Source organism: Fibroporia radiculosa (genome assembly GCF_000313525.1).
Source record: "Fibroporia radiculosa TFFH 294 genomic supercontigs, scaffold5656, whole genome shotgun sequence".
NCBI classification, from domain to species: Eukaryota; Fungi; Basidiomycota; class Agaricomycetes; order Polyporales; family Fibroporiaceae; genus Fibroporia; species Fibroporia radiculosa.
Window position 1 is genome coordinate 90,527 of NW_012133425.1, and position 20,029 is coordinate 110,555.

At 49.6% G+C, this 20,029-nt stretch overlaps 6 protein-coding genes across 6 annotated transcripts; 4 read left to right on the top strand and 2 right to left on the bottom strand.

The window, feature by feature from the left end:
* Window positions 1-784: 784 nt before the first annotated feature.
* FIBRA_05938 (uncharacterized protein) lies at window positions 785-4,706 on the top strand (the record flags this gene model as incomplete). The annotated part of the gene is made up of 20 exons (XM_012327683.1): window positions 785-946; window positions 1,020-1,159; window positions 1,209-1,230; window positions 1,281-1,682; window positions 1,734-1,845; window positions 1,905-2,052; window positions 2,103-2,232; window positions 2,284-2,432; window positions 2,488-2,876; window positions 2,930-3,051; window positions 3,109-3,303; window positions 3,371-3,484; window positions 3,537-3,624; window positions 3,683-3,745; window positions 3,804-3,949; window positions 4,006-4,146; window positions 4,200-4,261; window positions 4,314-4,438; window positions 4,497-4,619; window positions 4,678-4,706. 20 exons carry the CDS (start codon window positions 785-787, stop codon window positions 4,704-4,706), a joined length of 2,862 nt encoding a protein of 953 aa, XP_012183073.1.
* A 303-nt stretch (window positions 4,707-5,009) lies between these two features.
* Window positions 5,010-7,070, top strand: FIBRA_05939 (uncharacterized protein; the record flags this gene model as incomplete). The annotated part of the gene is made up of 9 exons (XM_012327684.1): window positions 5,010-5,239; window positions 5,310-5,429; window positions 5,482-5,646; window positions 5,717-6,035; window positions 6,088-6,347; window positions 6,404-6,694; window positions 6,752-6,809; window positions 6,878-6,946; window positions 6,999-7,070. 9 exons carry the CDS (start codon window positions 5,010-5,012, stop codon window positions 7,068-7,070), a joined length of 1,584 nt encoding a protein of 527 aa, XP_012183074.1.
* A 305-nt stretch (window positions 7,071-7,375) lies between these two features.
* On the top strand, window positions 7,376-8,623 carry FIBRA_05940 (uncharacterized protein; the record flags this gene model as incomplete). The annotated part of the gene is made up of 3 exons (XM_012327685.1): window positions 7,376-7,852; window positions 7,906-8,086; window positions 8,148-8,623. The coding sequence occupies 3 exons, from the start codon at window positions 7,376-7,378 to the stop codon at window positions 8,621-8,623; spliced, it is 1,134 nt and encodes a 377-aa protein (XP_012183075.1).
* A 137-nt stretch (window positions 8,624-8,760) lies between these two features.
* On the bottom strand, window positions 8,761-12,904 carry FIBRA_05941 (uncharacterized protein; the record flags this gene model as incomplete). Its single annotated transcript, XM_012327686.1, has 11 exons — window positions 8,761-8,811; window positions 8,863-9,009; window positions 9,063-10,809; window positions 10,868-10,958; window positions 11,136-11,449; window positions 11,509-11,584; window positions 11,640-11,783; window positions 11,832-12,184; window positions 12,242-12,446; window positions 12,505-12,739; window positions 12,788-12,904. 11 exons carry the CDS (start codon window positions 12,902-12,904, stop codon window positions 8,761-8,763), a joined length of 3,480 nt encoding a protein of 1,159 aa, XP_012183076.1.
* Window positions 12,905-13,593: 689 nt separating this feature from the next.
* Window positions 13,594-15,108, top strand: FIBRA_05942 (uncharacterized protein; the record flags this gene model as incomplete). The annotated part of the gene is made up of 4 exons (XM_012327687.1): window positions 13,594-13,634; window positions 13,685-13,858; window positions 13,908-14,094; window positions 14,146-15,108. The coding sequence occupies 4 exons, from the start codon at window positions 13,594-13,596 to the stop codon at window positions 15,106-15,108; spliced, it is 1,365 nt and encodes a 454-aa protein (XP_012183077.1).
* A 186-nt stretch (window positions 15,109-15,294) lies between these two features.
* On the bottom strand, window positions 15,295-19,851 carry FIBRA_05943 (uncharacterized protein; the record flags this gene model as incomplete). Its single annotated transcript, XM_012327688.1, has 17 exons — window positions 15,295-16,107; window positions 16,162-16,421; window positions 16,475-16,696; window positions 16,749-16,829; window positions 16,880-17,198; window positions 17,255-17,385; window positions 17,460-17,784; window positions 18,119-18,157; window positions 18,213-18,293; window positions 18,346-18,454; window positions 18,513-18,565; window positions 18,617-18,783; window positions 18,834-18,930; window positions 18,983-19,128; window positions 19,186-19,484; window positions 19,538-19,676; window positions 19,743-19,851. 17 exons carry the CDS (start codon window positions 19,849-19,851, stop codon window positions 15,295-15,297), a joined length of 3,390 nt encoding a protein of 1,129 aa, XP_012183078.1.
* Window positions 19,852-20,029: the final 178 nt, after the last annotated feature.

Consider the following 20,029-nt stretch of genomic DNA (forward strand, 5'->3'; position numbering starts at 1 on the left):
TTCCTGCTGCACTGGCAAATTTACCTGACGAGCACAAGGTGCGCATTTCTGACTAAGCATATATATGTATATATCTGCTTATCATTCAACGTTTCAGATGCTTGTTTTGCGAGTGGCTTCAATGACCCGCGAAGAAATCTACCAAATGCCATTTGCAGAAAGGGAAAATATCCTCAAACTGGTGCGTTCTTCTCTCCTCTACATATATGTGGTACACCTCATACGTGAACAGAGAGCTACTCTTGGATTTCCGTCATGAGCAAGATTCCAATATCCCTCGTAGACGCAAATCATGACATACCGACCATACGCTCATTGATACGTTACATGCTTGAAGCGGATATTACAGCGCCCCTGGTGCTAGTGCCCATACCTGCGCTGAGTGAAATTCAGGTAGTCAGACTCAGAGTGTTTTGCTAGTGAGTTTAGTACTGAGTGCGAGATTGTTTGCGTTCTGTGACCCCAGCGAGGACACAAGTCGCAGTGGTTATGTTGCTCATAGTTCATGAAATGTGTGTAGCACTACTGTATCTTATTCTCCTATGTAGAATGGCAAACTACATGGGCTCGGCGCATGCTAACGCGTCGTATGTGTTCGACTAGGTGTAATTTGGTGAGGCTCGATCAATTAAAGGCTTCGAGCTTCGATTTATGGAGTCTGACGCGCGGAGACGGCCACGTGCCGCTGCCGCATACAGTATCTCATCGAGATACCAACAACTCTGCCTCGGCTATAAGCCTATAACTCACTCATACCGCCCCGACTAATCGAACTAGTTCTGGTATGGCGTCGTCAGAGACTTCGTGCTATACTATAGTCTTTGAGGACAGCTCCGAGACGCCCTCTACGCAGGAGCTTCGGTCAGCGCTGCAGAAGGGCTCGGACGAGGTCAAGCTCGACACGTTGCGCAAAATTATAGTCTCGACAATCAATGGAAATCCTCAGGTATGTCCTCAGGGTTGATATACGGTGAAATGGACGAAACACCAAGTTGCATCTAACACGGGAGTGTTTGTAGCCACAGCTGTTAATGCCCATTATTCAATATGTAATGCCGTCACGGAACAAGACATTGAAGAAGCTCCTGCATTTTTACTGGGAAGTATGTCCGAAGTATGATGAGAATGGGAAGTTGCAGCAGGAAATGATTCTTGTTGTGTGCGTGTATAAAATGCTCTTGCAGTTACGTTTTCTCATAGACCCCCAGCAATGCCATTCGGAACGACCTTGTAAGTGCTGATGCCTCCGAGTTTTGATCAGTCTGTCACGCTATAGCCAGCAACACCCGAACGAATACATTCGTGGAGAAACCCTCCGATTCCTGCAAAAGATATCCAAAGACGCGGAACTTCTTGAACCTCTGATACCTACGTGCCGCTCATGTCTCGAACATCGCCATGCGTATGTCCGCAAGAATGCCGTCTTTGCCGTCTACACTATCTATCGCCAATTTGACCACCTTATCCCCGACGCACCCGAGCTCATTCAAACTTTCCTCGCCGCCGAGTCGGATGCCACCTGCAAGCGCAATGCCTTTGTATTCCTGGCCAACTGTGCGATGCCCAAGGCCGTGGAGTACATTATGCAAACATTCGATCAGATTCCCTCGATGGATGAATTGCTGCAGATGAGCATCATTGAAGTCATCCGACAAGATTGCAAGAGGGACACTTCACATAGGGTACGCGAGCGTGAATAAGACGCAAAATACATCTCATCATTTGCTACATAGTCACGATATATACTCTTGATCTCCGAGCTTCTCAATGCTCCATCGCATGCGGTCAAGTACGAGGCGGCCACCACCTTGACCTCACTTACACAGAACACGGCAGCTGTCAAAGGTTGGTCAGCTTTCATCTCCATATCTTCTTGGTTCACAGGTGAATATTTAAATCGTCAGCTGCGGCGTCATGTTATATACAGCTCATCACCAAGGAATCTGACAATAACGCCAAATTGATTGTCCTTGACCGCTTGGACAAGCTTCGTTCCAAGCATGGCCATGTTTTGGATTCGTTGGTCATGGATATCCTTCAGATTCTATCCAGGTTGGATGTCATTCCAATCTCATTTGGCCTGCAATTAATATCATGTCTAGCGCTGATTTGGAAGTGCGCCGAAAAGCAATGAGTATTGTGCTTAGCATGACTTCCAGCAGGAATGTTGAGGAGATCGTCTTGTTCTTCAAGAAACAGCTGCAGAAGACACAAGAACAAGACTTCGAGAAGGTTACTGTGTTTCGCATTACTCTTAGGTGGAAAACTGACCTCAGTTGGCAGGCACCGGAGTACAGGCAACTTCTAATTCAATCCATCCATGTTTGTGCTGTCAAATTCTCCGAAGTAGCCGCAAGCGTGGTCCACGCGTTGATGGATTTCCTCGGCGATTCTAATAACCCCTCAGCATTAGATGTCGTCGCATTCGTCAGGTGAGTGTCAATGGCTACATCCAAAGTACCAAATGGAAAATGACATTAATTACAGGGAAGTGGTAGAGAAATTCCCGCCTTTGCGGCCTACTATATGCGAGAAACTGATACAGACACTCGGGGAGATAAAATCCGGCAAGGTTTATCGCGGGGTGCTTTGGATTCTTGGGGAATATACCGAAGGAGGCGAACAGATCCAGGAGGTCTTCTACGAGCTCCGCAAAGTACTTGGGGAAATACCCATCCTGACTTCAGAGCAGCGGTTGCTAGAGGAGACTGGCCTTGAGGATGAGCAGAAGGAGAGGGATGAGCAACAGCCCAAGACCGAGAGTACAAAACCCAAAGTGTTGGCAGATGGTACGTATGCTACCGAGACAGCGTTTACCAGTATGTCGAGCGCGCGATTGGAGGCGGTGAAAGCCGCTGCGAAACCACCGTTGCGCAGTAAGTGACAATCAGTGTAACCTGTGCACATTCTCAGCTCATTGTGTACTCAGCTTTAATCCTTGGTGGAGATTTCTTCACCGGATCCGCTCTCGCGTCGGCCCTGACTAAGTTGGTGCTGAGATACACGGAAGTCTCCAGTGATGTAAAGAAGACTAATGCGCTGAAGGCGGAAGTACGGATCATTTGGAGTATGTTTTCCTACATGTTTACTGACGCGTCCTTCTCGCAGGCTATGTTGATCATGGCTTCTGTAATTCGCGTTGGGCAGTCAAAATTCGTAACTGTGCCAATCGACGAGGACTCGAGCGAACGTATCATGTCTTGCATACAGACGCTGGGCGAGCTAGTGGCCAAGCCAGTTGTACATGATATGTTCCTCAAGGATACCCGAATCGCATATTCGAAGATGGTTCTGGCGCAAGAGGTGCGTTTCTGTTGTGGCCTTAACTAGATCACTTACCATCTCGTTGCCAATTCTTTCATGCATCCAGAAAAAGGCGGCGGAAAAGAAGGAACAGGAGAGCGCGAAGGCGAAGATTGTGCAGGTGGACGATCTATTGACTTTTCGTCAATTCACCAAGAGGGTTGCAGACGATGTCATAGACGTAAGCAATTGTTGTGCTTATTACTCTACCATGTGGCTAACTAGAGTTGTAGGATATAGAAGATGTCGGACGAGCAACCGGGGCGACCGAAATCCAAGAAGACTTCATCTCGAATCTCAGTCGCATATCGCAGCTCACCGGTGTGTAGAATGATTAGCGGGTATTCAGTGCTCTAACGAGTAGTCGGTCCCCTTGTAGGCTTTTCAGACCCCATTTATGCCGAAGCTTATGTCAAAGTGCATGGCTTCGATATTCTTTTAGGTGCGTAACCCTCTTCTATGGCTACTTCGTTCCGCTCATACGACTGCCCTGCATTCAGACGTTCTTCTGGTCAATCAAACAGCGGATACACTACAAAATCTCTGTCTTGATTTCGCGACGCTCGGAGACTTGAAACTGGTTGAAAGACCATCAGTGTACACAGTTGCCCCACATAGCTTCCAAAGCATCAAGGCAACGATCAAAGTGAGAATTTCGTTCCGATCTCTGTTGCTGATTATCGAACCCGTACTGTTTGGTAGGTCTCCTCGACTGAAACAGGTGTAATTTTCGGCAGCATCCTATGGGAGGGCCCTGGTATGGCAGAGCAATGTGTGATCCTGAACGATATCCACATCGACATCATGGATTACATCAAACCAGCATATTGTACAGAAGCGCAGGTGGGTGCTGCGCTATTAATCGCTCGGCCCGGCTAATGAGGGGATTGCTGCAGTTCCGAAGTATGTGGACAGAATTTGAATGGGAGAACAGAGTGAACGTCACCACGTCGATATCGTACGTTGTTTCGCGATTTTATTTTCCTCGCCTACTGAGGTTACAATGGAAGTGACCCGCGAGAATATCTGCGCCACGTAATGAAGGCAACCAATATGTCGTGTTTAACACCGGAGGGTGCGGTTTCGGGAGATTGCGACTTCTTATCGGCGAACATGTATGCCCGAAGTCTGTTCGGTAAGTTCATGTTGATTGTCTCGGCCGAAATGAGATCCGGTACTGAACTTGTCCAAAGGCGAGGACGCGCTGGCGAACCTGAGTGTGGAGCGCACCGACGCCGGAACAATCACTGGCCACGTCCGGATACGGAGCAAAACGCAGGGCATCGCGCTGTCCCTGGGCGACCGGATCACGATGGGTACGTCCCTGGTTCAGTCGCACGTGGGCGGGCGGGCTTAACATGATGTGCCTTGCAGCTCAAAAAGAGAACAGACCACCTGCATAGGCCTGGCGATATAAGCGACGAGGAGAACTGTATTTATGTCTGGGGTCTGCGTGCCTGTAGATAGGACTGGACTGGAACGAAAATCTGACATTTGCAAGCGTCTGCTGGCGGATGGAGCGCGTGCTCGCAGCAGATAAATTGGAAACAAATGTGCCTCGGGCGGGGCGCTAAGATAGTGCGAGCGGGCCTCATCGCTCCCATCACTGATGAAGCGCTGGTTTGGAATTTTTGTCCCGCTGCCATCTGCTTATCAGCCCGCCGTCCAGATGGTCCACTCGGTGAGTCTCAGGCATTCCCTCCACCATGTCTCCCAGCAACAGCGTCTCCCTCGAAGAGGAGAAGGAGAAGGGGTTCGTACATGACTCTAACGTCGATGTCGTCGCCCTCCCCGAAGCCGATCCAGACACGGTCATTGTCAACCGGTGGGGTTACTTTGGTCCCGTTCTTGAGCGACTCTTCGCTAGCGGTGTGGAGGCGCGAGGTGTTGAGCGGGTGCCGGAAGACCAGAGGTCGAATAAGAACCAATGGAACAAGTGCGTTCTCCCCTTCGATGTCTACTCTTACACTCATGACGTTGGTCCAGTTTCTTGATGTGGTGGTCAGTAAGGATTCTTGGGTGCAAGGATTTATTGAACGATCCGAGGACTCTAGCTCCGTCAATTGCGTCCTCACGACAATCCCAATCGGAGTTTTGGCGCAGGAGTACTATACCTTGACGCTTCCGTGCGTAGCCATGGATATTTTTGTGTTTTCCGTACTCATTGCCAGCATGAAGACACGCTATTGCGACTATCATGTGCTTCGGCGCCCTGGGTGCCCTCTGCGTTGCTTTCATCAGCACGCTGGGACCGAAGACTGGCTTGCGGACGATGATTATCACACGATATAGTTCCGGCTATATCGGTGGGACCATATACTCCGTGCTCAACGTCTTGACGCAGTAAGTTGCATTGCATGCGCTCTCCGCAGGCACCTCCAATGGACTATACTTTGACCGCCGCCTTCAACAGGCTGGGATTCTCCGTTACTGCGGTGATCCTCGGCGGTCAAACACTCGCTTCAATCAACCCGGGCACACTCCCGCTCGTGGTGGGTATCATCATCATCGCGATATGCAGTCTTGTACCTTGTTTCATTGGGTACGAGATGGTGCACATTTACGAGCGGTATGCGTGGATAGTCATGGTCTTGGTGATGCTGTTCCTTTGGGGCCTTGGTGGTCGCGCAGGCTTCGACATGGACATACAAAAGCCTTTGGAAGCCACAGGCAGGTCGCTCTCTGGGGATGTTCTCTCTTTCGGCGGCATCATATTTGGTTCATTTACTGGGGTGTGGTACTTTCGTCTTGTCCACCAGAATATTGTGCTGATGATTCCGATAGTGGGCACCCGTCGCAGCGGACTACAACTGTAGGCTTCCAGCGAACACCTCTAGCATCAAGGTCTTTTTCCTCACCTTTTTCGGGCTGTTCATCCCGATCTGCTTCGTGGAAATCCTGGGTGCTGCACTCATGACCATCAGTGACCCTGCATATGCCGAGGTAATTGCCTCTGGCGACACTGGAGCTCTGTTGAGCCAAGTTGTTTCCCCATGGAAAGGTGGAGGAAAATTCGTTCTCGTCTTGCTTGCATTCTCTGTCGTGTGAGTTACACGCTCGCACTGAGCTTGGCAGCGGCGTTGACCATCTTCCGCTTCAGTGCCAACAATATCCCGAACACCTATTCTGCGGGTATCTCAGTGCAAGCGCTTGGACGACCGTTTGCAATGGTGCCTCGGTTCCTATGGGTATTCCTCGCATTCGTCGCTTATACCGTGGCGGGTGTCGCTGGCCGCGAGCATTTCTCCGCTATCTTGTCAAATTTCCTAAGTATTCTGAGCTACTGGACCGCATTCTTCATCGTCATTGTAGCGGAGGAACATTTCATCTTCAGGCGAAAGAATGGTCCGTTGGGTGGATATAACCTTGATGATTATGATACCCCAAGCCGGTGCGTTGCATAACACCATTTAGCATGTTTGGCCGTTTTCACTAAATGACTTACTAGGCTCCCTCTTGGCTGTGCCGGTGTACTGGCAGGATGTTTTGGTGTTGCAGGAGCCGTTGTGGGAATGTCCCAGGCACGTTGAAATATGCTTTAGGATTTTGCGTTTTGCTGACTCGGACCTGTTAGGTGTGGTATACAGGACCTCTTGGAATGGATGCAGGTGCCGATGGCTACGGTGCGGATCTTGGGTTTGAGGTGCGCTACGGACGCTCTATGCGCCCGGTTATCCCTGACTCCACCTTCCCAGCTTGCCGCTGCATTTTCGGCGTTCATGTTTCCGCCACTACGATGGCTGGAGATTCGCCTTACTGGAAGGTAGTACCTGTAATAACATGTTGTATCGGCCGTAATATTATGGTATTGTCCTTTTGGGGCGCAAGTATGTAAGCAAAACTTAACCAGTCCGGGACGGCTGGCGACGGTGAATATGCAGGTTGCTATTGGTGGTCATGGCTGCTCACGTCATAGGAAGTGGGAATGATCAAATCGCGATTTGGCCTCATACTTTAGGCAGCACACTGTTGTTGAGAACGCTAAGGAGAATTGGAGTGTTTAAATGTTCAGGATAATCAATCCAAAGGGGTTGCATGCGCATGAGCCCGTCATTCACACCAAACTCACACTATGCCTCTCGCTCACTGGTACCTGCGCTCGAAGGCAGCGTGGATCGCTCGTTCATCTCACTGCGTGTCTGTGACAAAGTCCGGCGTCGTGGCTGTCTATGGGGGTGAACTGAAGCCCCGTACTCCCATCGATGACACACTGAAGGGCTCCATGCATATATTTGACCTGCGCCAGGAAAACGCAGCGGACAAGTCGAGCGGATGGAAGACGCTTAGTCCAATAAGAACTGCTCAGCAACTGAGTGAGGTCCCAGAACCCAGAGTAGGCGCGACAATGGTAGTTGATGGTGGCAGTCTATATATGTGGGGTGGACGGGGAGGTGTTGACATGGCACCACTTGGTCCTGAAGAGATTGGAATGTGGAAAGCGGTATTTGATGAAGGAGACCCTAGTGGCATAACATGGAAGAGAATAAAGGCCGTGAATCCAGAAGAAGGTCCAGAACCACGAAGTTATCATGCGAGTATTGCGCAAGGGGTACGTTTGTAAGAATGGACCCAGAGGCTCGTCTGAGCTGACATCCTTCCAAGGGGAGAATTTACGTCCATGCAGGGTGCCCTACTTCGGGAAGACTGGGTACTTTACATGCGTTTAACATAGACCAGTGTAGATGGCAGAGTCTTGCTACTGCTCCAGACCCAGCTCGAGGAGGTACCTCCCTTGTCGCTGCTTCCCTCGAAGCTTCTGCTCCTATTCTGCTTAGATTCGGAGGTCAGTGACAAGCCCACATCTTCAACCGAATCATTGTTCTTACATGGATGGCACACCTCAGGTTTCAGCGGCTATGAACTACCCTCAACACCAGGCGTTCTCGATATTTACTTCGTAAATGAGGATAAATGGACTGTCGTTCAACCAGAAGCAGATGTGGTCCACGGCTCTCCGGCATCTCGTTCTGTTCATGGTTTCAGCCGCTTCCGCTCGAGGTCCCCCGCGCTCTCGAATGCAGTAGCTCTGCTCTTCCACGGAGAACGAGATGCCAGCAGCTTGGGACACGCGGGAGCGGGAACGTTCTGGGATGATATATGGTTGCTTACTAAGGACAAGGCGGTAGACAGCACACGAGGTTGGGCTTGGAAAAAGGTAGATGTCGCAGAGAGGAGCGGTGAAGGAAACCTACCGGAAAGTAGAGGATGGATTGCAAGTGACGAATGGGCAGAAAATGGCGAATCTCGTATCGTTATGCAGGGCGGACTGTTGTCATCCAACGAAAGGAGTGATGAACTATGGGAATTGCGGATCGAGTAATTGACAGCAGGGTAGTTCAGAAGGATCAGTATGAATGTATAAGTATATGGAAAAGGGACAACCATCAGTATGTATCCGCAGAAGACTTTCTACAGCTCTTCGTAGACTCGGATCCGCATAGATAGCGACGAAGAGGATTAAATTCGCGCCGCCTTGGCACGTCTTGCAAGCTCTTTATTGAACCGCATCTGGAGTAAATGCGATCAGTGAATTGACTAATGGCTTCGGTCCCGACTCACTATCCTATTTGGACCAATCAAAACAGCAAAATTTTGCGTCCGTTCTTCAGGCGTTTCGTCCAAAAAGTCGTCTAAGCTCATTTGGGAGAGCACAACGGAAGCGGTAAAGTGATTCATACCGTCCACAGCGGCAAGGTCACATTCACCCTGTGTTGCATCAAATATGCAAGCCTCGTCTGGATTCATGATTATGCACAAACCTCTTGTTCGTCAATGCCGAGCCATTGACGCTTTCCCCAGAGAATACCTCCAGAATTGTCTCTAGCTTCCGCAAGGTCCCCAAAATATCGAGTCAACAAGGCCGCTTCTTGTACAGAAGTCGCAAATGCAAACTGGATCACGGCGGCCGCATCCTTCGTCTGAAAAGCTTCGGCAATCCCCAAATCGCGTCGCAGCTTCTTGACTGCCTTTATGACGGCGGGAGAAAACGGATATGGCTGAGGTCTAGGAGGACCTGCATCAATTTTATACGATAGTGATTCTGGATAAGCTTCGAAGATGACTAGGACATATGTAAATTGCCTCGAGGCTTGACATAGAGTGGTGGTCAAATGATCAGGCTGTGACGGGAATGAAGCCAGAGGCACGAATAGTACAGCTACATCAGCGTCCAGAATAAGGTGCACGCCACCAAGGTAGTCGCGTTCAATAAGATCCACAGAGCAGGTCTCAGAAGACAAAAATCGCACAAGAATCCGCTTTTGAATCACATCGAGCGAGGCCATATAGCGATGCACACGATGTGGAGAAGCAACGAGATCCAGAATTTGTAGAGTATTAGCGTCTCGTAGCTCATCTGGAAGTTCCAGAGGTACAAATGAAGGTAAAACAGGTGCAGCTTGTTCTACATTCACCAGAGCTGGAAATATACAATGTGGAGACGGCGGAGTCGTTTGATAAGTCAATGACGTGCTAGCAGAGGAGCTCTTTTGACCCACAAGCCTTAGGAAGTCGTCCAGTAACTGAGCAGCTTTTTGACCTGAAGGAGCTTGTCTACCAGAAGTGACAACTGAAGTCCTTTGAGAAAGAGGCATATCCTGCGATGCAGGTCCATTTGCAGAGGCATCACCTTTGGAAGACTCAGAGTCCACAGGAGATTCGCGAAGTAACATTGATTGAGCCATGATAACTTCGGGTTGTCCACTACCACCCTGAAGCAAACTTGAATAGACAGGATACGCCAAAACAGCATCAGTATCATCCGGGTTTCTGTCAGTCCAAGGCAAACATTCGCAGCCATCTCGAAAATCATCGTGGTGAGGTAGATTATCAGCTTGCATAGTTCGATGATGAGACCACCTGTCAGGGGAATTGGACATGAAATCTAGCTGATGCATAGGATCAATATCGTAGAACAAGTCGCCGTCTTCGTTGGGCCCTTCAAACCCTTCAGAACCGAAGGCAAGCTGTGTAAAGTTACTTGTACGTCTTTGCAGGTCCATCTGCGGCGAGTTCATATATACACCTGAGTCTTCGGTCGAGGAGAGCTCAACCCCTCGGTCGATGTCGTTATTCTCGGTAATCCCATGTCTAGCGCGTTTGAATGAGCGACCTGTGGATAGAATGAAGGTATCACTTTGGCATCCGTCCAACTCTTCATTTCCTTCGTCACCAGAACAAATGACCTCTTCGTCGTATGTTGAAAATCCAAGCATCCTTCTGCGATCTTCTCTGGTCCATACCATATCTTGTCCGTCGTCGTTGAACGCCGATTTCGGGAAGTCAATCGGCGGCAAGAAGTCATAACAATGGTGGCGTAAAGAGGGTTCCAGTGACATTCCCTTCGCATCTACATGGGAATGTTCAATCCCCTTAAGCAAGTCCGATGTTTTCGAAGCGAAGACTGCATCATTGATGCAGAGGTCTTGGGCAAGTACACTGGGAAGACTTTCTCCAAGGCCAACTAATTCCTCGTCGGTCGGTATTGTGGGGCCATATTTGAAAGGCCTGTTCAGCAATAAAAAATGGGAATTGTATGACAGTATTCCAAAGATGAGCTTCCTACCTCCAAGATAGTTCCAGATTTAACAGTTGCAATCCCTTGACTTTCCTGAAGTAACCTTTTTTGACCAATGTATTTCCATCTAGCGACTCCGCTGGTGTGTCACATGAACCAATGGATGTACAAGAAAGCGTAACTAAATCGCCGAGGCGACTTGGTAGAAACATTTTACTTGACGGATGTTCATTTGGAGGCCGCATCACAGGTACTGAATTTGAAGAGGGACTCCTACTTCAGAACCCCTGCGAGAAGAGCAAATGTATGCACGTACAATCCATTAACAAACAATATCGTTCATCTAGCTTCTCTCGTAATATGAAGTCTTCAAATTCTTCATCGCCTAACAGCTTTCCACAAACCTTTTCCATGATCGTATCGAGGTCCCAATCCGAGCTAGTAGCATCGAGCACATAGCTACTAGCGCTGGGAATAACTCCAGCGCCACCGACATCCGACGGAGGCTGTCCTGATATGGATTCACCGATCAGCGTTACGGGTGAAGAGGGGTGGGTCTTCGGAGAGGTCGCAGTGTTAACTTCAGCCTGCTGCACACCAGCCAGAAGAGGAGATAAGAAGGAATGGAAACTGGGATGGATGTGATATTGTTAGGATGTCAGTCGAACTAGCTCAAGTAAATTCCCAACCTTTGTCCTTCCCCCAATGCCCTCGGCGTTGGGTACGCGTGGTGCGGCATTACAGATCTGGGCAGTTCGTAATCATCTAAGGCACTATCAATACATGCAGGGGTGAACAACAGACGTTAGCTGCAGCTTACTCATTTTCGCGGACATGAGAGCTTGTACAAGAGGTTTATGGTTGTCTGGAGGCGATGGTAAAAACAGCTCATCAACTTCACTAGAGCTATTGCCCAGGGAGGGTGTCTTGTCGGAGGGTGGAGAAGACGGACACGTAAACGCATCTTGAAGCCTTTCAGACCAACAATGTTGAATAGTAAATTGGAACTCACGCCACCCATCCACTACAATCATATGCTCCCTATACAGCTCTTCCTCTTCGTCTTCCTCTCTCAAATCCACTTCGGGTATAAGTGATGGCAAATCCGAGAGGGAAGAAAGAGTGGAAACGCATTCACGCAAGACTACATCAGAAGATGACTGTCGGCCTGGGTGTCTATCCTTAGGAAACAAGGGTGGCGAATCCAACCGTACAAGTTCTGCTAGAGGTGAGTCCGCTCGCAAAAATTCATGATATCGAGCCTCAGGGCATGGAGTTGCCACTGGTCGATAGAGAGCGATCACAGATTGGCTGAGTCTTGAAACTTGTGTGTGCATCGATGCGTCTATTGGCAGCTTCAAGTCCCTAAAGATGACATGTCAGTTATCTCGGTAAATTAAGGAACTATATGCATTAAGTCACATCGCTTCGTGAAGATTTGTCGTAAAATCTTGAGCCTCGACTTCCTCTGGCGCAGACTGAAGCTCATGAATCTTGAGGATGTCGCGCGTACATCCGGGTAATTTTTTCACGTAAGTCTGTCCTCCAAGTACAGGTGTTCGGCGGATTGCACACGTAGTGAGAATGGGTGATACTGGTCGACGTAAACACCAGCTTTCAAATCCCACTTCGTGGTAATGAGTTCCTACGTAGATATGTTCACACTCTCAAATGGGTGAACATACCATCTGTTTCATCCTTCCAGCACGTCACGGAGGGACGCTCTGAAAGCTTTGGTTTCAGACTCTTCACAATCTCCCTCAAATGCTGCACTGCTCCTTCTTCAGTCGACCACGCTTCGTTAAGGTAGGGAATGGAAGCTACGTCCCAACTGCGCATTAGCGAGTCAAAAGGATCGGTTGGCAGTAATGGATCGGTAAAGTCAATGCTGGATACAAGGATGAGGCTTCCTGTGAGCAGCTAGGACAGAAATCGTCAGTATATCATCGACTAAACGCCATGACTTACTTCTTCAACCGCATCGTCCGTCCATGTAATATAGTTGGTTGATAGGTGCATGCGCGAGTAATTCGACAAGATATTATGTATATGATCCCTAAGACGGGCTTCTGTGTTGCCGAACATGCCTTGATTTTCAAAGCAAGTGGATGACGATAGTACGAACGGTCTGAGGCCGCAATATGGATGCAATGCCGGACTGATAACGCATCCGAGTCGCGCACTCAGCCACCGTGCTGTATTACTTTAAGTACTGGCAGTTACTGGCACTAATGCTTCACCGTGGGCAAAACGCGGTGTCTGGCCGTCCCGCATGTGCCGAACATGCACCAAAAGAGATCGCATTTCCACTCGATTTTCTGGGCTCGAGCATGAGGTATCACATTCGGGCACCGAACATAGCAGATCGCTAGCCTCTGATTGGCCCGCTTCCCATGTTCTTTGCATGTAAAGTCCTGCCGAGTGATTGCTCTTCGAACATTGCAGGAAAATGCAATCTCTCGCGGCCAGTTTCCGACGCATGTTCAACGACGCCGAACTTCGTCAATTGCCCACGGTGCTTAGTACTTGTGGACATCACGTGTAACCGTGCCACCAGCCGGCAGCTTCGGGCCTGCCGCCTAGCGACTGGGAGGGATAGCCACCACCCACCTACTTAACACTGGCGACGGCCCTGCAATACTTCAACCGACTTCGAAGTGCGACACTGTCACTAGAATTGCACTGCTTTTTGTATAACTTTCCTGTTTGTCCACAGCAATCTGGAAAAAAAAATCGGCTGTATTCTTTGTCGTTCTGAGTTTGGCTGAACGGGCATGTCGGACAGTCGTCTTCGCGTCTTGACTCTCAACTGTTGGTGAGCTCCACAGTCGACTCAGTTAGCAGGGAGCTTGAAGTATTTTACAGGGGCTTAAAGTATGTATCGAAGCATAGAGACGAGCGCATCGCTGCTATTGCGGGTGTCCTAGCTACCTCCGATTACGACATAGTCACTTTGCAAGAAATCTGGGTCTATAGAGACTATGAACACGTTCGCGCAGCAGTCTCCAAGAGACTAGCATATTCAAAGTTCTTTTATAGGTATGTTCGTCGCACTATATTCCTATATGCTCGACTGACGTAGCGATAGTGGTGCTCTTGGAGCAGGACTCGCCATTTTCTCGCGTTTCCCCATCGTTGGTGCTACCATAAACCCTTATTCTTTGAACGGGTCTCCCATAGAAGTCATTCAAGGAGACTGGTTCGTCGGAAAGGCGGCTGCAAGTGTTGTCGTTGCCCATCCTGTTTTGGGACAACTCCAGGTCTTTAATACTCATGTGCGATTATTTGTGTCAGACTCGATATATCGCTGATAGTATGTGCCTTAGCTCTTCGCACCTGGCGGAGATTCGGGGCCTAGCCATCTCCAGGCTCACCGCCTAGTCAATGCATGGGAACTCTCCAAACTTGCAAGACAGGCCGCTGATATGGGCCGTTATGTTATTGCGGCAGGCGACTTCAACGCCATCCCGTCTTCTCTAGCGATGACCATAATACGGGATCATGCTTCTCTCACGGATGCATGGGTTGCGTCACACGCCGACCCACCCCCATCAGCCGGCCTCCCGTCTCCCCTCGATGCTGTACATTTGCTTGGTGTGACTGCGGACTCTCCCCTCAACTCGTTCTCGGCCGGCAAGCCTCTGGAGTCAATTGCGCGCAAGTTTCATGGAAAGCGTTTAGACTACATATTCTTCCGCCAGCCCAGCAGTCCGCCCGCCAGTAACAAGACACCGACACTTCAGTGTACTGAGACCAAAGTCGTCTTCACTGATCGTGTTGCTGGAAGAGAATTCTCATTCTCAGATCACTTCGGCTTAGAAGCGACGTTCAATATTTCCCTTCCCGAGGACAGTGTAGTGGCAGACCCTTCGATCACGTACATATCAGCCCCCGCTGAACCGCGTAGTCCGGGTTTCGTGCTAGCTTCGGTTCCGAATCCGGCATCAAAACCACCTCAGCATCTCTCCCCTGACAGTATCACTCAGATTCTCCAATCGCTTATGGCCTGCTACCGATTTTCTCTCTACCGCGCACGTTCACAATTGACGGTCTTTGCTGTCTGTATCCTTCTCCTACTCGTCATTCTCGTTGGTTCTGCCTGGCTTCCTCGCTCGTGGATTAATCCTGTCATCATTTTATTAACGATTTTTTTGGCCTGGCTGGCGACAACCTTCTTATACGTAGGGTTCGTATATGGGCGTTGGGAGGTGAATGCTCTCACGAACGTTATCGAGGAATTAGAGATCTACCGAGACAGTTTACAAGGGCAGCAGGAGCGGAGACAGTAATCTATTGTCACCATCATTATCTGTGATAAATTTTCGTGCTTGCTATTTTGGATGGAAGTGATAGAACGGACATTAAAGCTACAGGCTGTTACTTAGTAGATGAGTACCTATGGTAGAGTATGCATTCATTGTTTCGTACAGAACTGCTACACGGACATGATTACAATAGGGTATGTACAATCTGCTTCAATTTGTTATCGATGCGGTCCTGGACCGCCCGCATCTGGGTGAGTCCTCGGGTTTGAACGTCAACGTGTGGTGGGCTGGTCCACTTTTGGCGTACTCTTGAACGAGCGAGCGAATATCCGGGTGACTACGATCGGAACGACGAATAGATGGTTTGGGCGCAGAGGCGTAGGATGAGATGCTCAGCGTAGAACCACGGAATTGTTGTCTGGAGATCGGCGCTGTCAACGACTCCTCACCTGGAGGAGAAAGCAGCTGATGCATGGAGGCAGTTTCAAAGTACCCCGATGCAGAACGATAGGAAGCATCCGCGATTAGAGAAACAGTTGACCGTAGTCGCAGCATTGGAGGCGGATGCTTGGTTCGAATAGCTTCACCAGCTTGGGACTGAACCGACTTCTCTGCCTCAACAATCGAGGCTCCGTCGACTTCTTCGTCAGTTTCTGGTGGAGTAGGCCACTGCGATACCCAACTAGGTTCCTCTTCTTCGCCGAAAACGGGTGGCGATTCCTCTTTCTTACGAGCATGTGACTTCTCTCGCTCTTCAACGTGACGCCCGTCTAAGACTGCCTCGAAATCCTGGCGCGAATGTGATTCTTGACCGTCCCCACGCACAATTCGTGCAGCATCGCTGTCGATCTCTTTCTCCAGGCTCTTTTCCGTTGAGTACTGAAGTCCTTTCGGAGAACGACTCTCCCATCGAGGCAGGAAATTGTGCACGAAGTCCCGACTTGAAGCAAAGGCACTTCGCGCAGCTTCCAGAAATGGCAGAGATTGGAAGACGTGTACCTGCCAACCCAGTCTAAATGCAAGCTACGGCGAGAAAATATGAGAACATACGCAATCTTCGTATAACTCATGGCGGACCTCCACGCTGGCAAGGGTTGCTTTGTGTGCTAGTAATGTTATCTCATCCCTGAGCACTTCACATTCTCCTCCCTGTATCAACAGAGGAGGAAACCCCTCCAAATTTCCAAAAAGAGGACTAGCGTATGGATGAGTGAGGTACTGGTTCATATTATCTCCAAGATAGCATGCAATAGGGTTTAGATGATCTCCTGGAATGGGTCTTGGAACGATGTCGAATTCAGCATTGCTATCCCAGGTGTCACAGCTCATTGTCAAGTCTACTTATCGTGTCAAACTCCAATTACAATAAAATCCAAAAGATTCAACGTACCAACCCAAGGTGACATCAAGATTGCTGCCGCTGGCAGCGGATACTGATTGTCACGTAAGTATAAGAGCAATGCCAGCGATAATCCACCGCCAGCACTATCTCCTGCGACAATAATATTTTCTGGCGGAATGTGCAGATCATCGACTAACCGAAAGTAGGCAGATACGACATCATGCAAGGGTCCAGGAAATCGAGTCTCGGGAGCTAGACGGTAATCGATTGCTAGACAAATGTCAATGATGTGCGAAATAGCTGACAATCTATATTAACTCACCGAAAAGACGAGAATCCAAGTGTTTAGCAAGAGGGATTGTGATTAACCTGTGTGATGCAGCACTGGAGACATAATATGCGCCTGAAATACGAGTGATGAGGTAAATAAGCGGAAAATCACAGACCACTAACCACCATGCAGATAAAGTACTACTCTCTCCATTTTACGAGACTGATTCTTCGGTAACTGTGACGTCGGTCTTGAGGAGGATGTATCTCTGTCTCTTGAATTAGCTCTCGTTGCTCTCCATTCTCTTTGTAATCTCTGCCACGTTCTCTTTCCAACAACCCATTCTCCGGAAAGTTCACGCGCGCCATCCTCCACTGCATCAAATTCAGCAAGGATACCTCGGAGCTTGCGCCTCCGCACACGAAATGTGACTGGCGTTACAAGGGCATCAGATGGCAATGGCAGATATCCTCCGATGCCCATGAGCATTCGAATAAGGGCCTGACATATAATACTTTCTGAATACCTCACACGTAAGGACTGGGCGAAAAACTCACCATATCACCCAAGTGGGAATGCCGACCAACATCACGCATGATGCTTGATAGCAGGGTCATTTCAACGCCCCACGACTTCCGGCGAGGTCCCCATAAATGGTGGGAAATAAGGTCCAAGATCAAAACTGAGGCTGTCAAGCACTCGCTCGTCAGTACGACGAAGCTGAAAGTCACAAAAAGGCCGCAGTGCCGGCACGCGACGCACCTTTCATTGCTGCAAAAGCCCCCAGCCTTCCCAGCTGCCATAAATTCAAGGGGTTCGGCTGGCGTTGCTTGAGCGTGGGGTCACCCACGCGGGCGGATGGCGGAAGAGGGCCGCCAGGGCCACCAAAGTGCACCAAGAGATGCGCGGGCGGAGAGGTGATGTTTTTGGCTCGGGTCGATGTCCGTTTGGAAGTACTCAGACCTGGCCCCTCGTCACCGGACCAAAACAGAGAAAAAGGCCAAGTCATTCCGCGTTCGTGCCGTGCTCGTAAGTCTATACGGAGGACGTTTCGCGGATCCGTGAGGGCGGGAGGGGCGAAAAGTAGCTGATTTATAAAACAATCTTGAGTAGAGGTAATATACAGGGCCAGGAGAAGATGTAAAACATGAAGGCGGTGGAGCGAGAGAGAAAGACGTTCTTAGCAGGTTGCATGCATTCCTGAGCAGCACTGGTGAGCGTAACTGCCATACCCCAATGATTCCCATACAGCTCCGTAATCACATGGCTCTCCACCTCAGAGCGTCTATCTACCTCAGGCCGAGACAACCAGCCTAAACGCAATCCACCTTCAATCCATGACGGAGAATGTACAGATACAGTAACATAGAATATGCTGATATGCTGTTCGGTACACGTCAAAAGTCGTCTCCCCGGCTGACCACCTCCTTGCGTGTTGGACGTAATAGAATCGTATGTTCCTGCGTACTGATGTTAGCCGAAGACGGCGGAGATCTACATATAATGCAGACGCACAAATTGAGCTGTCATAGATCCTGGTGCATCACATAGGGGCGGATAATCGTTCACGATCCCTTGTGCTACGAGGTGATTCAACTGGGAAGATGTGTCAGCGCGATCGCATTGAAGGCGGGCTCGACGAGCTTACGGCCAGTAGGTATTTGCTTTCTCCAATACGGTCCAAGTACCTACGGCAGAACGGTATTGTCCCGAAGTTCTTGTTGATTGTGTTCAGCAAAGATTTTGCGGAAGTCAGTCTGAATGAGTGCATTAATTACCGTCGATTTCGGTCCGGAGACCTGCGCCCGAGCTTACCGTAAAGGGACGCGTGGTGGCTCAGGAACTCGAGCATAGTGCGAACAATCACCCTAAAATTCTCCGTCAGTTGGACTTCTCTCACAACATCAACAGCCTCTTACGCTCTCAACTACTCTACCGCGTCCTGTCGACCCGAAAGTCTCGATCGCGAAATATTCCCCTTCTTCCATCTTCGTCTGGTCTTCCGTTCTTACAAGGGGCACTGCTTTAGAGCCATGTATCTGATAAGGAAGAATGGAATGACCGCTCAAGTTCGCGATTGCTTTAACTGGCAGCAAATAGTTAGCCGAGTTTGACGCACACAAGGGGAAGACTGACCAGGATACACCTTGCCGTTGACCTCAACTTCATACGATTCCATTGTCTCCTGTATATACCCGCCGAGCTCTCCGAGCCGGACATCTATACCAGCTTCCTAGAAGAAGGCATAAATTGGGTTTAAAACCTGCGATCCGGGACGAGCGTACCCTTATACCTGTATCTGTTGCAGCTTTTACTGCCTCCAGCAGTTTGTCATACTCGTTACCAAACGCAAGAGTGAACGCAGAGTCAAGGATACGACCCTTGACGTGCACGCCAAAGTCGACCTTCATTACATCACCGTGCTGCAATACTATGGACAGCATCAGCTACAACCAAGCGCTATCATATACATCACGGCATCACATACCGACAGTGTCCCCCGCGTTTGGAGAGAAATGCGCGGCGCAGTGATTCAAGTTCAGGCCCGTAGGGAAGCCGACACCAGCCTCGAACCCGTTTGCCTCAACTAGCGCTCGGGTACCGTCTTCAATCACCTCCGCGATCTCTGTGAGACTCATTCCTGGCTTGATATATTTCCTGGCAAACTTCCGCACTTGTCGATGAACTTCCGCGCCCTTGCGGATATGATTGTACGTCGTCTCGGGATCCTCCATCTCCATCTGTTCTTTGAGCCGCATTTCCTTGGAAGACGTTCGCCATGAGTTACTACAGTGTTATGAATGAACATGGACATCAGTAGGTTGCACGGAGATGCGCACTCGTTTTTATATTCTTGCAGTTCACCTTCCGGGTAGTTCCCACTGGGAAATATTTTGGACAACGCCACTCGCGGCGGCTCAGTCTGCTCGACTTTCTTCTTCTTGGGTTTCTTCTTCTTCTTCTTCTTTTTGCTGTCACCTATGCACCCGGAAATTTCTGCATCAGTACGCTGCGACCGTCGTAGAACCGTAAAAACTCGCATACCGCCAGCCGCAAGAGCGTCGGCTACATCGTCCTCTTCGGGCTCCTCATGGTCATCGTCGACTGCCGGATCGTCCTGCGGGATTTCCTTCTCGTTTGGAACGGAGATCATGACAGGAACTGCGAAGTGCTGAGACGAGTCCGAGTGACTTGAAGCGCAGCGAGCGGCGGGGATGGAGTTGGTTACGTAATTATCCGCTTGATTGCCAACTCCAAAATCAAAAGTCGTTCTTGATTTTCGCCTACAACTCGCCCGAACACGGATAGATCGAGCCCAGGATCGAGACTCC